At 40.3% G+C, this 17,708-nt stretch overlaps 2 protein-coding genes and 1 pseudogene across 2 annotated transcripts; 2 read left to right on the top strand and 1 right to left on the bottom strand.

Moving 5' to 3' along the window:
* Nucleotides 1-1,165: 1,165 nt before the first annotated feature.
* LOC118397479 (microtubule-associated protein 6 homolog) lies at nt 1,166-6,866 on the bottom strand. Its single transcript, XM_035792255.2, has 3 exons — nt 5,733-6,866; nt 4,977-5,202; nt 1,166-3,203 (listed from the first exon to the last, which is right to left on the bottom strand). The coding sequence occupies exons 1-3, from the start codon at nt 6,479-6,481 to the stop codon at nt 2,997-2,999; spliced, it is 1,182 nt and encodes a 393-aa protein (XP_035648148.1). The 5' UTR covers nt 6,482-6,866; the 3' UTR covers nt 1,166-2,996.
* Nucleotides 6,867-6,868: 2 nt separating this feature from the next.
* LOC118397480 (diacylglycerol O-acyltransferase 2-like) lies at nt 6,869-10,308 on the top strand. Its single transcript, XM_035792256.2, has 4 exons — nt 6,869-7,007; nt 9,583-9,624; nt 9,735-9,864; nt 10,207-10,308. Exons 1-4 carry the CDS (start codon nt 6,887-6,889, stop codon nt 10,247-10,249), a joined length of 336 nt encoding a protein of 111 aa, XP_035648149.1. The 5' UTR covers nt 6,869-6,886; the 3' UTR covers nt 10,250-10,308.
* A 96-nt stretch (nt 10,309-10,404) lies between these two features.
* LOC118397481 (diacylglycerol O-acyltransferase 2-like) lies at nt 10,405-16,539 on the top strand (annotated as a pseudogene).
* Nucleotides 16,540-17,708: the final 1,169 nt, after the last annotated feature.

Here is a 17,708-nt window from a genome sequence, read left to right as displayed (position 1 = left end):
AGCCAGGTTTTGATGTAATATCTGCTTGTACTTGATGGAGTCCATGATACTATGTATCTATTTACAAGTTGTCCAGGGCCTTTGAAAGAAAAACAGGCCCACAATATCAAAGATCCACTACCATACTTCACAGTGGGGATGAGGTACTTTTCTGCATGGATATCTTTCTGTCTACGTCAAACCCACCTTTGGTGTTTGTTTCCAAAAAGCTATACTTTGGTCTCATCTGACCATAGAGCCCGGTCCCATTGAAAGTTCCAGTAACGTTTGGCAAACTGTAGGCGCTTGAGTTTGTTGTTCGATGACAGCAAAGGCTTTTTATTGCAATCCTCCCAAACAACTTGTGGTAATGTAGGTGGTGTCTGATCGTAGTTTTGGAGACTTTCTGACCCCAAGACCCAACTAATGTTCGCAATTCTCCAGCTGTGATCCTTGGAGATTTTTTTGGCCACTCTAACCATCCTCCTCACTGTGGGTGGGGTCAATATAGACACACGTCGTCTTCCAGGCTCGTTGGTAACATCTCCAGTTTCTTTAAACTTAATTATTGCCCTGATAGTGGAAATGGACATTTTCAACCATTGAGCTGTTTTCTCATAGCCATTTCCTGATTTGTGCAGCTCAACAACCTTCTGTCGCACATCATTACCGTATTCTCGGGTCTTTCCCATAGTGATGGATGATTATGGGAACTTGACCTGTATGTCAACTCGTATTTATACCCCAGTGAAACAGGAAGTCATGGCTTACCATTTTAGTAATTCTAATCACTCAGGTAAATTTCAAAATGTAAAATATGAATGGGAATATACTTCAGTTAGATTTTACTCATAAGAATTTCTAGGGGTGCCAATAATTGTAGCACACATTTTGGAGAAAAATATTTATATAATTTACTTCACAATACGTTTTTTCAATCAATTTACTTCAATTAAAGGTTTGATTTTTTTTGTGAATTTTTTTGAATGAAAGACCAAGAGGATAAACATCAAAGATGTTTTTTTTACAGCCCGTTTTGCTCATATTTACCAAGGGTGCCAATATAAGTGGAGGGCACTGTACATCTTCTGAAGGAGTCTGAGAGAGTGTCTATGGGCCAGTTCAAGGCTTCAAGATATGTGCATTAACTAATACTGTATCATGGTAATAAATCACAACATTCAGATTCTGCTTCAACATTTTTAATCAGTTCATTCAGAGCAAGCTGAGAATACAAGCACACAATCACAACACATCTGGAGTATATGACATATTGTCATCATTTCACACGGTTTGAGTACATTAGCATCAAACTGACAGCATATAGTTCAGAGTGTCATAGCACCGAGGTGTGGTGTGCTCAACACGTTAGTACTGGGGGGCAGGCGCTAGGAGCAGGTGGGCTGCGGAGGTCTAACACACTGAACCCTGACAGGCAGCAGAGAGCAGGGTGGTCTGGGATACAATAGACAGTAGCAGATGCACAACAGCATATGGGAGGAGGACTGCCACATACTGCAACACACTGGCGGACTGCAGGTACATAAGAGAGACAGGGTGAGAGTAGCACTCACATTCACTGTGAATTGATCTGATATCAATGGTTCCAGACAGGCAGGTTCCAAAAAGTGATTTTGATCTTCTAATCCTGGCCCACTCCTTATCTTTTTACACGTAACTACTGAGCCCATTGAAGAAAGTGGAGGTGATTGAGTAAATACAAAATCCTATTTCCTATATCATACATATGCTCATTTTTAACATTATACATGGTTTTGCACACAAATAGCATCACAGCTTTGTAATGGATAAAATAACGACATATAATTAAAGAGGGGTGTATTATCAGAAATACATCCGTTTTCATACTCTATCAAATAACTGGAAAGTTGACAAAGTGGTTCTCACATTGAAGAAGGCAGTAGAACCATGTGTGTGAAGGCAGAACTACAAAGCTGGTGGGTTGACATAACAGCTTCAATAGGCACTAGAATACTATGTGCATCTTTTGTACTGTAAGTAATAATAATAATAATATATGCCATTTAGCAGACGCTTTTATCCAAAGCGACTTACAGTCATGTGTGCATACATTCTACGTATGGGTGGTCCCGGGGATCGAACCCACTACCCTGGCGTTACAAGCGCCATGCTCTACCAACTGAGCTACAGAAGTCAGTGACAGTTTTGTTGTTTGTTTGTGTAGACACTTATGGTATGAGATCAGACTATCACTACACATGCAGTTATTCTGGAAATGGTTTGCCCCCTTTGATTTCTCATGAATGATTTAAATTACAAACTAGATTGTGACCATGGGAATAGGATATTTGAATGCGACTATACAACCAGAAAGAGGGCCTTGCATGCAAGCTGTAGAAATGACATTACAGTTCAGCTGGTTCCTTAGCAACCAAATTGATGAAACCAGATATCTTCCTGAATAATTAAATGAAATCTAGGTTCAAAGAGTGGAGTCACTGTAACCAGGAAACGCTACAGTAATTAAGATTTTATATCTGCAGAGACCAGATAGTCAATGCAGCCTAAGAGATGGAAAATAAGAACAGAGACTATCACTATGGGGATATAGTCAGAAAAATAATCAAAACCTCACTGCCTTCAATAGCCATTTAAGAGCCAATAACGGTTCTCTACATGTACTGTGTATCAATGACTCTCTGTTTTACCATGGTTTTCTTTCTACAAAAGATTGACAAATGCAACAAAATAATGTGCAAAATATGTGCTGAACTTATAACGGAGAGAGTAAGTGCACACTCACACACACACACCCCCGATCACACAGACACGCACAAAGCACTATAGTTAAATGACAGCATGGTGAAAACATCAAAATGTCAACTTAAAAGCTCCACATCTAGTGTGTATACATAGAGATGAGGAACATGAAGGAAAATACAGAGAGAAAGAGATAGACCAAATGGATGAGAGTCCTCTAATTCATTAGGCAGCCTTTAATTCCCTAAGTAAAGTTGTGCAGAGATTATTTGTTTTTACTTTTTTGCCTCAGCCAGTCTGTTGCTTATCTCTTTGCTCTTTTTTGAAATAACGCCTCCCTCTAGCTTGGACTCGTCTGGCTTGGTGCTCGTGGAGGTTTTCTTCTTGGTTGACAGTGCACCAGCGATGGTCTTCTCTTTCACCTTTTTCACCATTTTGCTCGTTGTCGTTGTCTTTTTTGGTTTGGTTTTTGTCTTGTCTACCTACAGAGGCAGAGAGGAGGGCATTTTATACTTGACATCTTCCTAAAACTGTAGGTAAACTACGCAGCCAAAATGTCATCAGTACAGGTTACAGTATCATCTTTGGACTGATACTGTATGCTACAATGAAACAAAGAGCTCATGAATCTCTAAGGTGAACACTGGCAATGAATTTCCTGGAGATGTTACAGTAAATATTTATTCTGGACATGAAAAATACATACAGTTACATACAGTTACATACTGTTACTAACATCAAATAAAAATAAAAGAGCAAATGTCACCATCTTGTTGATAATATTTGCAATGCGTGGTTAGAACAAAATCTTTGTTTAGAAAATAAACGGTATGAAGTTGGGGTTAGTATATGAACAGCTAACATAATATGCACAATCTTATTCCCTTTCCCTGGGACAAGACTATATTTTTGGTCATATTCAACGAATTATGATTTTTTTTGTAAAGAAAATTGTGCTATTTTCCCTTTGTAGAAGGTGCCTCTCCTAACACCAATCAAACTAAAGGATTGAGAGGTGAAATGTCATGGGAAAACAACACGTTATCCATGCTCTCTTACATTTACATTTACATTTAAGTCATTTGGTGGTCTTGAGAGAGGCAGTACAAACTCTGAGGATGTGGCTGACAGCTTTGCTGAAGGTTTGAATTGTCTGGCAGTTTGGTGACTAATGTGACCCTAGTCATGTTGGTTAAGGTGCCTTAATCAAGGTGTGAGTTAATTTGAGGTCAACCTCCATGCCTTCCAGAATAAATTGACAACACACCTGACTACAGCAGATCTAGAATAGAGCTGCTCTCAGTCTCAGAACAGTCCTACAAGAGTGAGAGATGGAAGGGCCATATAAACACAGCATGCAGACACATGAGACGTTCCTACCGCTCATAAACATGCATGTGGAGATTTAATTAACTCTGATTGATTACATAAGTTTTGTGATGTGCTAATGCTTATCTTAATTTTGTAGTTTAGACAGTTATTCTGGGACTTTATACTGTACAACATTACAAAGTTATTAGGACCTGTCACGACTTCCACCGAAGTCGGCTCCTCTCCCTGTTCGGGCGGCATTCGGCGTTCGGCGTCACCGGCTTTCTAGCCATCGCCGCTCCATTTCTCATATGTCCATTTGTTTTGTATTGTTCCATACACACCTGGTTTTCATTCCCCAATCAATCTACATGTATTTAGTCCTCTGTTCCCCATCATGTCTTTGTGTGTAATTGTTTATTGTTACGTCATTATTTTGTGTGATTATTTCGCTGATTATTTCGCTGTACTTTTGTTATAGACCGTGTTTGTGGCACTAGTATGTTTTATGTGCTGTCGTTGTTGACCGGTATTAAAGTGGGCCTGTTAAATATACTCCGCTCTCCTGCACTTGACTTCGCCTCCCATATACACGCCTAACAGGACCATGAAACAGGCTACAGGGATGTTTGTAATATGTAGAATTTCCTAATCAAATTTCATGATCTAAATGGTTATTACTGCACATATATCAAAATAGTATGTTGCTTGAAGGAGAACATATACATGAAATCAACAATGTCCAATGTAACTAATGCAGTTTGAAGTTTAATTAGCATTATTTGGATTTATCCTAATTTTCACTGAGACATAAACATGAATTGGCCCGTCACAGCAACGGGTTTGAAAACTCGAAATTGAACATGTATTTTGTACAATTAGATAGACATTTTAACATAAAATAGTCAGTGTTCATTGTCACATGCATGTTGATGTGGGCTCACCTTGGTGGTCTCCTTGCCACCCGGCTCATTGTACAGGCTGCGTATTCTCCTGCGCTCCAGCAACTTGTTGTCAGTGGGCTGCACCTTAGCCTGCTCTCCCTTGTAGGTGGCGCTGTAGCTGGTCTCCAGGCTGGACTTGTCCTTGTCATCCGTAGGAGGTTTGTACTGAGACTGGGGCTTGGTTGACTTCACTGGCTTCACATCTTTGTACGCCTTGAACTCATTTCTGAAAAACAATGAATCAGCAAACTCAGCAAAATCATTAGTTCCCTTGTTCATAATCAAAAAAATCACTTAGTTTTATTATGAATCCCAGACAAACAATGTTGTTGCCCAAAATCTGTGGAAGGAAATGGACTGAAATGACTCATCAGATTTACAGCCGAGGTCTACACAGGGAGGGTAGCAGGACTCGTTAGTCACTTTACTCCCCATTACAGTAACTGCAACACAGGGCTTCTGGTTCTTTTCACACACAGACGACAACTGCAAAACACTCTACACATTTTACACAAAAACCAATTGACCATGCAGTCAAAAATTAGGGAAACAAATGAGGGAGAGCCCCTCCAGGGAGGCCTAGGGGATATACAGAGCTCCTTTACAGAGCTCCTGTATATTGGGCTCCTTTACAGAGCTCCTGTATACTCCTTTACAGAGCTCCTGTATATTTCAGAGGCAGAACATGTGTGCATAATGTAATTCAATAATAAACATTCAATGAAATACATAGTCCCACTGTAGTCAGATCCTCACCTATAAGAGCTGCCAGTGCCAGTTGAGACGACATGTTTTATCTGTCTGTTCAGCGCGTCTGCTGCTGCCCTTCCTTTCCCCTCCACAGTGACATCTGCCGGTGGCTGTCCCTCCATTTTGGCACTCACTTTCTTTTCTACAGTTTTCTCCTTCTTCACTGGTTTCTTTTTCCTCTCTTTGGATACTTTCTCTTGCACCTTTTCTTCAATTTCACTCTTCTCCACACCGCTCTCGTGCTCTGTAGTTGCATGCTTCGTTGTGGTCCCCACGCCCCGTTCTTGGGCATCGAAGGAGGCAGTTGGGCTGGGTTTGGGGATCCAGGGGTGGTCTCCCTTTTTCGGGACAGGCCATGGTTTATAATCCTTCTGATACTGTGTTACGTTGTGGAAAGGTGTCGCGGAGGGGTGATATTCATTCTTGGGTTTGCAGCTGGGCTCCGGGCGTATATCTTTCCATTCCCTGAAATCCTGGCGCATCACAGACGCACTACAGCCATGTTTTCCTGATGCGGCACCAGTCGCGGGCGGTGCCTTTACCGCCGCCGCCTCCTGTTCACTGTGAGAAGGCTGGGTTTCTATGGTGATGGGGCCGGTCCTCGTCTGTCTAGATGGTGGCTGAGGGTGGAGATGCTGCACCTCAGCCACATCCGAATATTTCGTGAAAACCAAAGGCACAGCGATGTCCGCTTTGTCTAACTCACTCCAGAAGCGGTTAATGCAGCAAGCCCGTGTGATGCACGGCCAGGCCATAATCAACGATGGATATATAATAACCTATGCACTTAAAATCTGAATCAAAGTTTTAAGCTACTGATGAGAGAGGCCTGGATGAACGTCCTACTCACGGACCAGAGACGGGAAAATGATGCTCCCTGCGCACACTCAAATTCTGTCCAGTCAGAAAAATGTACGTGTCTACCTATGTCTCTATTTTTCAGAAATCCTACGATGCTTGCTGGATGGTAAGAAATTGAAGAGCCTTATAATACAAATGAGGAAAGTCCGTTGTAGGCTACTAGTTCTACACAGCTACTATAATTTAAACTGTAATAGACTGAATTTGCTGTGAGGAGCCCATTGCATTCGCGGTCTGGATCGGCTTTCTGATGCGCATCAGAGGGGCCCCACCCCGCTACGTTCCAGAAACCTCAGAAGATGCCCGGGGTCTGCACGGTGAACTGTCACCTGGGTCCGTCACCGTTAGGCCGCAAAGAGGGAGGAGATGCTGCCTGGTTAACCCTCCCTTTCCCGATGATGATGTACAGACACGGCAAACGTCGGTCTAGTGTACAGTATAGCATACCTCAGCGCTCACATACTATACATTAATGGCGGGAGATGTACAGTTAACTGCCAAAATAACGGAAAAACTTGAGTATAAATTAGTGGTACAAAGTATCACGACGTCAGGTGTGGTTCCTGAGTTAATTAAGCAATTAAAACCATCATGCTTAGGGTCATGTATAAAAATTGCCATTATTTTGGCTACTATGACTATGCCCCCATAGGATGTCCCCATATTCAGGGCATGAGTGGTCACTGAATGGTTTGATGAGTATGACAATTATGTAAACCATATGCCATGGTCATCTCAGTCACCAGATCTCAACCCAATTTAACACTAATGTGAGATTCTGGAGCGGCGCCTGAGGCAGCGTTTTTCACGACCATCAACAAAACACCAAATTATGGAATTTCTCTTGGACGAATGGTGTCACATCTCTCCAATATAGTTTCAGACACTTGTTGAATCTATGCCAAGGTGAATTGAGGCTGTTCTGGCTCGTGGTGACCCAACACCCTATTTTATATTGGTGTTTCCTTTATTTTGGCTGTTACCTGTATATGTATAGCCTAAAGCTCTGTGAGTAGGCTTTAGTTATACCATCAGTACTGAATAATTATGAGTAGACCTATGGTGCTTGAGGGTAGTGGGGTGTGATTCAATGTGTTGTCCTACTTTATTGAGTATGTGAAGGTCACAAATATCAGTCACTGAAACACTGTTGGGAACAAACAGAAACACAGGGGGATAGAAAAAGCTAAAAATAGTTGGAACAACCAGTACATTATTCAAAACATCTACAAATGGCTGAGAGTAACACCAATTATAATGGAGGGACATATTACATAGGCTTTGGGAAAGGGTAAATTGCATAATTGTTTGGGTTTCATATCATGTGGGAAAGTTATCTGATGAGCCAATATGAGGCTTATAATGCGTTTAGGCATTTTGTTTCCATCAATGAGACTAGAAGTGGAATTGATGGATAGCCTACCTGTCATTGCTCATCAAATCAAATGACATTTTATTGGCCACATACACATATTTATTTAGCAGATGTTATTGCGGGTGTAGCGAAATGCTTGTGTTCCTAGCTCCAACAGTGCAGTAGTATCTAACAATAATACACGCACATCTAAAAGTAAAATAATGGAATTAAGAAATATATAAATATAAATATTAGGATGAGCAATGTCAGAATGTTTAAATCTGTACATTAAGTAAGGAAAATTTGGCAGTATTTATTCTATTATACTTGATTCACAGAAGACTCCTTATAAATATGTACAGTATGCAAGATACATTTTCATGTTTATTTTCACCATGATTCATTCATTGGTTTCAATGTGGGGGTCAAGGTGTCTTTTATCAAGCAAAAATGTTAAGATTACAGAATCATTGCGAAACAAAGATATGCTTTGTGAAGCTACAATAGCTGTTATGAACCAAGGACAGTCTCTGAGACACATTGTCTCAAAGCGCTGTAACGGAATCTCTCACCCTATGACTACCATTGGATTTTCCCTGCTTGTGTATCTGTTCATTTCAATTTTGACCTCATGGTCCATGGATTGATTGTTTAAGCAAACACATTTGTCCAATCAAAGAAAAATTATATTTACTTTTCTATTTTATTTTGCTAACATTTCCTTTAATTAGTTGACAATCATCATTGACACACATTTCATCCCTTGCTTCAAACTGGTCTCAGAACATTTCATATTATTCTGTATGTAAATCCGAGACACTCCATTTAGTATGATATGTTACGAATTTGCAAAACGTACAGTATGTTGCGAATTTGCAAAAGTGCAATATATTACGAATTCTAGCTAGGTGGCTAACATTAGCTAGGCTTGGGGTTAGGGTTAGGGGTTAGGGTTAAGGTTAGGGTTACATTTATGAGTTAGGTTAAAGGGTTAAGGTTAGGGTTAGAGAAAGGGGAAAGGTTAGCTAAAAGGGTTAAGGTTAAGTGATAGGTTAGCTAAATGGGTTAAGGTTAGGGTTAGCTAACATGCTAAGTAGTTGTGAAGTAGCTAAAAAGTACTAACTACATCAAAAGTCACTAATTAGCTAAAATGCTAAAGTTGTCCATGATGAGATTCAAACTTGCAACCTTTGAGTTGCTAGACGTTCACATCCACCCTGACCAACCACCTTACTTTTGTTTTTGCCTTAAGTAACCATCTGTCTTATGTAACCATACCAAACATAACATATCTTATTTTTTATGCTATTTGACGCCTAGTCTATGAGACCAGACTGCTTGCTTATGTAGCTTATAAATTGCATGTTATACGACTAAAGAGAGGCAACATTTTGACATAATGAAACAGATAATATTCAAGGACAATGTTCAGTTGTCCCCTGCAATAATACAAAGAGAGTACACAATGTGCTCTGTGACAGTCACAGCACCATTCACACTGTCACCCCTCCTTTGAGGGGTATAAACTTGTTCAACCAAGTGTGAGAGAGCACTGATGTCATGGGTTGTAAAAGAGAGAACTCGTTTTATTGCCCTTTGACAGCTAACATTTCTGGCTTTCTATGTTCAATTTTGTAGTTAAGAAGACAATTCTTGCAGCATACACCTGTGTCTTGCGAGGTAAGATCATTTTTACAGGGTGCAATAAATCCATTCCAGTATCTTCACTCTTAATTAAGTAGCAAAGTGTTGACATTTAAGTTTATCAATCCTAATGTGATGTGTTCCAGGCACTGGCTCCGTCCTCCTGTCGGCCCTGCAGTCCCTGCTCTCTATGCACTGGGCCTGGTGTCCCAGGCTGGAGAACCAGGTCCAGGTCTTCTCTGTCATGCAGTTCATTGTCTCCTTCCTCATCATTAGGTGAGATTATCTGCTGAGCTCCATATACTTCACTGTCAAATGGCTGAAGCACTGGATTTTTGTTTTTAATTTATGAACAGTATATAAATGGCCAGCCTTTTATTGGGCTTCTTGGAAAACTGTTGCGTACGAGAGGGCATAAACACTGCACCACAGTGTTAATGGGTTGAACAACCTCTAACTGGCTATGACACAACACAAATAGTCAATTGTGATTGTCAAACTTGTGTGCTTTTTTGTATAGATTTTTTTATTTTCTCAGATTTAAAAAAACAATAGGATGTTTGACAATTCAAAGTTAATCTGTGTTTCATCCTCTTGCCCCTCTCTGTGTTGGACCAGGCCCTATATGCTCTGTGGTGATGCTGTACCTCCTCTGGACTGACTACTGGTGGGCCTCATACACCACCTGGCTCATCTATAATTGGAACACACACAAACAAGGCAAGCTAAATGCTACATTATAGAGAATACAGCTGGAGTACTGGTTGTTCTTCAGACTTACTGTATCTTTTTGTTGATGATATGATGTGTTGACTCCTAGCTGGCCGAAGGTTCTCGTGGGTGAGGAACTGGACAGTTTGGACCTACTACCGAGACTACTTCCCTATCCGAGTGAGTGATAGTAACTGCACACTGCTTTGTCACATTCCAAAGGGAAATTAACTGCGGTTAATTAAGGACAATATTTAATATTTAGTATAATTTCAATGTCGAGTCTCATATTTAACAATCTTCTGACTCCAGCTTATCAAGACCCACAACTTGTTGCCCAATCGGAACTATATCCTTGGCTCCCACCCACATGGAGTCTTTTGTTTTGGAGCACTTTGTAATTTTGCAACAGAAGCCAATGGTTTTTCAGCCAAGTCCCCTGGAATAACACCATTTGTGGCTACCCTGGCTGGAAACTTCCACATGCCATTAGCCAGAGAGTACCTGATGTCTGCAGGTGAGGACACTGGTCTCTGGTTAGTTTCAACCCATACTAAAACAGTGAGTGATTGTTTATAACGTGAACATACATTGTAGATTAATTTCCCTTCAAGGACAGTAAATGTTTCATTTATAGATATGATTGAGTAGTTCCGTAAATGTTGCTCCTAAAAAGAGTGATTTGTTGTTATTATTCAGGGATTTGTCCTGTGAATCGCGCCACACTGGAGTTCATTCTGTTGTGTAATGGGACAGGGAATGCAGTCGTTCTTACTGTTGGAGGGGCAGCTGAATCTCTGGACTGTACTCCAGGAGTTCATTGTCTCACCCTAAAGAACCGCAAGGGCTTTGTGAAACTGGCTCTGCAACAAGGGTAAGTCCCCATGGTATACACAAACGATCCACACCAGAAAGCTACATTGATCCAAGCATATACACTTTAAACAGACTGTCACACTGATCATCTGGAGGTGAGACTGACTATGTTGTGTTGTGTCTTATTGTGTTATTGTCTACCAGGGCTGACCTGGTGCCTGAGTACTCGTTTGGGGAGAATGATGTGTATAAGAAGCTGATTCTGAATGAGGGATCTTGGTGGAGGCTGATCCAGAGGGGGCTACAGAGGCCGGGGCCTCTTCTCCCCTGACACCTGGGGCCTGGTTCCCTTCTCCATACCCATCAACTCAGTTGGTAAGCTTACCATATTCCCTAGAAATACAATGGGTTTTCTGTAAAGGTATTGGTATGTAATTACCATTTGATCATGTCATTTCTCAGTAATTTCTGTTCCCCTAAAACAAAGTGCCACTAAGTTATGTATGTGGAGAATGGCCTTGGATCTAATCTATACCGAACAAAAATATAATGCAATATGTAAAGTGTTGGTCCCATGTTTCATGAGCTGAAATAAAAGATCCCAGAAATGTTCCATTCACACAGAAAGCTTATTTCTCTCAAATTCTGTGCACAAATTTGTTTACATCCCTGTTAGTGAGCATTTCTCCTTTGCCAAGATAATCCATCCACCTGACAGTTGTGGCATATCAAGATGCTGATTAAATACCATGATCATTACACAGGTGCTGGGAACAATAAAAGACCACTCTAAAATGTGCAGTTTTGTCACACAACACAATGCCACAGATATCTCAAGTTTTGAGGGAGCGTGCAATTGGCATGCTGACGCAGGAATGTCCAACAGAGCTGTTGCCAGATAATTGGATGTTCAGTTCTTTACTATAAGCCACCTTCAACATTGTTTAAGATAATTTGGCAGTACATCTGACTGGTCTCACAACCACAGACCACGTGTAACCACGCCAGCCCAGGACCTCCACATCCGGCTTCTCCACCTGTGGGGTCGTCTGTAATAAAGCCATTTTGTGGGCAAAAACTCCTGCCCAGTCATGTGAAATACATTGATTATGGCATAATGAATTTATTTCAGTTGACTGATTTCTTTCTATGAACTGTAACTCAGTAAAAAAATTGAAGTTGTTGCATGCTGCATTTATATTTTTGTTCAGTGTAGAATTCAAGTGCATTTTGATCTATTTTAGGGTGAGTAACACTGAGACTGTCATCTGGTTAGGAAATTATTTTGTCTTTCAGTTGGAAAACCCATGGAGATGCCCAAGATCAGTTTACCCAGCCAAGAAGAAGTGAACCATTACCACACCATGTACGTACTGTGACGGCCCTGAATTTTTCTGAACCGTCTCAGTGCAGCTCCTTCCAATAGGGCGCTTTCCCTTTAATTCCCAATTAAATAGCCAGCATCAGCTGCACGAAAGTGGGGTTGTGATGGAGACGTGCATGAGGATGTGTTCAACCCTCAGTTCCGAAGCATCTCTATTCCGTTTGTTTTGTTGCCGTTAAACGTGTGTTTTGTAGCCTAAGAGAGTTTACCCAGGATCGGATCCACTCTTTGCGTCCCTGGACTACACCTCTCCGTTCTTCGTGGCCTTTCTCCGCGGGAGATCTATTGGCGGATTGGATTGTCTGACTGACCGACTGACTACCACCTTTTTGTATACGGTATTTCATTTGTTTGGATGTGATGTATACTGTGATTTGTGTAGTTAGTGGTAGTTGAGGACTTAATTAAGAGTTGATCCGCTTTAAGGTTCTGTGGTAAAGTAATTGTTATATTGATTGTATGTTTAATACTGGGTTTACGCTACACGGAACGAACGGACAAACATCGCGTGACAAAAGTCACTTGAGTTCACTGAACTCCTTTACCGGGCAGGACTCTTTTAGGCCCGAGGTACAGGACATTTCTGGAGGAACCAGAACTCATTGTGATATTATTATATATGTGTGTAATCATTGTTGTTGCTAATACAACCCACGCAACAGAATATAATTGTTTTTGAAGTTCTTTTCAATGTTTTAAGGGTTTATGAAAAGTTTATTTCCATCCTGACTTTTACATACGTCCTTTGTATTGGTGTAGACTTGACGGACCAGATGGGACTCATTCCCACCCAAACTAAAAGGAGAAACTAATGTTTTCTCTGGTAGGCACAACCTACCTGGCACCCCTATAAATAATAACCTCAAGTCAAAACCGTTACAGTACGCTCCCTTACACAGCTATTTGACAAGCACAAGACCCACTTTGGGCTGAGGGAGGGGGATGTACTGGTGATTCACTGAGGTGTGGTCATATTCTGGCTGGGTCAGACACAAGTACTGCTCTTTGGCTGCTCGAGATACGCCTTGTACATAATGACTGAAGCTGTGACTAACAGAAAAATCTCACAGGTCAAAGGTTATTTAAAAATATATATATATTTCACCTTTATTTAACCAGGTAGGCCAGTTGAGAACAAGTTCTCATTTACAACTGCGACCTGGCCAAGATAAAGCAAAGCAGTGCGACACAAACAATAACACAGAGTTACACATGGAATAAACAAATTCAATATACAGTGTGCGCAAATTAGGTAAGATTAGGGAGGTAATAAATAGGCCGTATTGGCAAAGTAATTACAATTTAGTAATTAACACTGGAGTGATAGGTGTGCATAAGACGAATGTGCAAGTTGAGATACTGGGGTGCAAAGGAGCAACAAACAAAAAAGCAATATGGGGATGAGGTAGTTGGATGGGATATTTACAGATGTGCTATGTACAGCTGCAATGATCTGTGACCTGCTCTGACAGCTGATGCTTAAAGTTAGTATAGGGAGATATGAGTCTCCAGCTTCAGTGATTTTTGCAATTGGTTCCAGTCATTGGCAGCAGAGAACTGGAAGGAAAGGCAGCCAAAGGGGGAATTGGTTCATGGCGGTGACCAGTGAAATGTACCTGCCGGAGCGCATGCTACGGGTGGGTGCTGCTATGGTGATCAGTGTGCTGAGATAAGGCGGGGCTTTACCTAGCAAAGACTTATAGATGACCAGGAGCCAGTGGGTTTGGCAACAAATATGAAGCGAGGGCCAGCCAACGAGAACAGTGGTGGGTAGTATATGGGGCTTTGGTGACAAAACGGATGGCACTGTGATAGACTGCATCCAATTTGCTGAGTAGAGTGTTGGAGGATATTTTGTAAATGACAGCGCCGAAGTCCAGGATTGGTAGAATAGTCAGTTTTACGAGCATGAGTGAAGACATTAATGCTGCCGGTTCTTTTCTAAGATAGTCACTAGGTGAAGTGTCCTGGGTTGTTATTTGTTTGCTGTCTGGAAGCATAGCCTGCTACAATACATTTTATGCATTATTGCTCTCATCACGTTCACTTCAATATAACCACCAGGGGCATACTTCTCTCAATTTATGGTTCTGCTGAAGTAAATAAAACAGAATGTGTATTTTAAATCGATAATATTTTTGTTTGATGAATCAGAACGGGGTTGTTTTTTGGCATTTTCCAAAGATATTTGCAAAGAAAACATTGTGATGTCAAATCTTTGCTGTATTTGTCTTAACAAGTCACTTTCATGGCCACACAGGTGTGTCTTGACTCTTCACTACATTGAACAAACAAACGTTTGCCAGCTATTCAAACCTTTTGTAAAGTATTGTATATCAAGCAGGCATACATGATCATGTATTATTAGTTGCTTGTATGTTTTAATATAACTATTCAGTGGATCAGTGCGTATATTTAAAGAAAATATTGTTCAGAGAGAGACTATTTAAATTCACAAATGTATCTTAATTTTTCCAACATAATAGCAAATGAGGTTCAATAGACTCAAGATGTAGCTGCCACATTATCATAATCTGAGACTATCTGTTCACATAACAATGATAAGAATGTAGGTCTTCATAAACACGCTATAAACACGCTATAAATTCCTTTATTTTAGAAGGGCATTGAACAAGAAAAACATGAAAGTGTCTTCAAACTACATGTCTTATTCCTTGTTAAAAATTGTAATAAAGAATGAATTCCCTTTGATGTTATTTATCATAGCATGAATCATTAAGCCACTAAGCCCTCACTGAAGCCCTGAGTCTGCCTGTCAGTCAGTGCAGTGGTCCCCAGCCCTTCATCCATCATGTGCATCTGTTGAGGGTGTAGGGTGTTTGCTACCACAGCTTAACGAGATACAGTTTGTCACCGTATTGACTTTCAGTTGCTTCTCAAACATATGCTTTTAAAACATTTGATATCTTTGTTTGTTCATTGTATAGAACTGATGCCTTTGAGCCATTCACCCTGTAATTGTTGTTGTTTTAATGTTCTGGATTTTACGGCTAAACAATACAAATGTGGATAAACAAAATAGTTTTTAGTAGTATCATGAAGTTGTTCAAAGTGAACCAACAAATGAAAGAGTATTCCAAAATGTATTTTTATTAGACAAACAGCTGTAGAATACATCATTAACATGTCATGTATATTGGTATGATTATTTCAAAAGAAGCACATACTGTACGTTTTCAAAAAAATATGTTTATGTCGCTTGTCTTTACATCTCACCAAAATTAAGGTGTTTTATTTGGTCGTTGCAAGATATTTATTTGCACTCAAATATTTTTTTTCTTCTATTATGACAAGGGGTTCAATTGACGAGTTTAAGATAAATATATCTTTGTCTGTGTTGCAGTGGCAGTTGTCAAGCAGGTGTTGTTTTGAAACTTGTTTCTAAATCAATATGATAAATTATAATAAGAAACACATAACGCTCTGCAATTTGAACTTTACAGCATGTTCTAAAAAAAATATTTATTGATCATTAAACAATGGCTTCCTTTTATTCAAACTCAAGCATTTAATAGCAGGAACTAGGGCAAGCGACTCTACATGGGTTTATGAGTTTCATCTAAAATGTATATTTATTGGTTGAACAAATTTTTCTATCCCTTTAGTGCAATTTTCACAAGTATGTGGTACATGGGGTGGCAGGTAGCCTAGTGGTTAAAGTGTTGGGCTGGTAACTGAAAGGTTGCTGGATCGAATCCCTGAGCTCACAAGGTAAAAATCTGTCATTAAACTGCTGTGCAAGGCAGTTAACTCAATGTTCCCCGGGTGCCATGGATGTGTTAAAGCAGCCCCCCCCCCCGCACCGCTCTGATTCAGAGGGTTTGGGTTAAATGCAGAAGACACATTTCAGTTGAATACATTCAGTTTCCCCTTTCTAAGCTCAAAACAGATCATTGAGATGTTTCAAAACTCTAAGTGCATTTTCAGTTGACTGATTAAAACAAAGAAAGTAACTTGTTCACTGCACCAAATCCCTCTTTCAATATGGATACATATTCAATAAATATATCTTCTTTTCAAAATGCAATATTCACTTTTCTTTGTCTTGTCATTTGTTAACAATAAAATTAACTGTAACTTATTCAAACTGCTCAAAATGGATAACTACAGTTGAAGTTGGAAGTTTACCTTAGCCAAATACATTTAAACTCAGTTTTTCACTATTCCTGACATTTAATCCTAGTAAACATTCCCTGTTTTAGGTCAGTTAGGAATTAAGAATGTGAAATGTCAGAATAATAGGAGAGAATGATTTATTTCAGCTTTTATTTCTTTCATCACATTCCCAGTGGATCAGAAGTTTACATACACTCAATTAGTGTTTGGTAGCATTGCCTTTAAATTGTTTAACTTGGGTCAAATTTTTTGGGTCGCCTTCCACAAGCTTCCCACAATAAGTTGGGTGCATTTTGGCCCATTCCTCCTGACAGAGCTGGTGTAACTAAGTCAGATATGTAGGCCTCCTTGCTTGCACAAGCCTTTTCAGGTCTGCCCACAAATGTTCTATAGGATTGAGGTCGGGGCTTTGTGATGACCACTCTAATACCATGACTTTGTTGTCCTTAAGCCATTTTGCCACAATTTTGGAAGTGTGCTTGGGGTCATTGTCCATTTTTAAGACCCATTTGCGACAAAGCTTTAACTTCCTGACTGATGTCTTGAGATGTTGCTTCAATATATCCACATAATTTTCCTCCATCATGATGTCATCTATTTTGTGAAGTGCACCAGTCCCATCTGCAGCAAAGCACCCCCACAACATGCTGCTGCCACCCCCGTGTTTCATGGTTGGGATGCTGTTCTTCGGCTTGCAAGCGTCCCCCTTTTTCCTCCAAACATAACAATGGTCATTATGGCCAAACAGTTCTATTTCCTCAGACCAGAGGACATTTCTCCAAAAAGTACAATCTTTGTCCATGTGCAGTTGCAAACTGAAGTCTGGCTTTTTTATGGAGGTTTTAGAGCAGTGGCTTCTTCCTTGCTGAGTGGCCTTTCAGGTTATGTCGATATAGGACTTGTTTTTACTGTGGATATAGATACTTTTCTATCTGTTTCCTCCAGCCTCTTCACAAGGTCCTTTGCTGTTGATCTGGGATTGATTTGCACTTTTCTCACCAAAGTACATTAATCTCTAGGAGACAGAACATGTCTCCTTCCTGAGCGGTATGATGGCTGCGTGGTCCCAATG

The sequence above is a fragment of the Oncorhynchus keta genome, chromosome 18 (genome assembly GCF_023373465.1).
Source record: "Oncorhynchus keta strain PuntledgeMale-10-30-2019 chromosome 18, Oket_V2, whole genome shotgun sequence".
Classification (NCBI taxonomy): Eukaryota; Metazoa; Chordata; class Actinopteri; order Salmoniformes; family Salmonidae; genus Oncorhynchus; species Oncorhynchus keta.
Note: the sequence above shows the minus strand (reverse complement) of the source record. Positions and strands in the feature narration are given on the sequence as shown.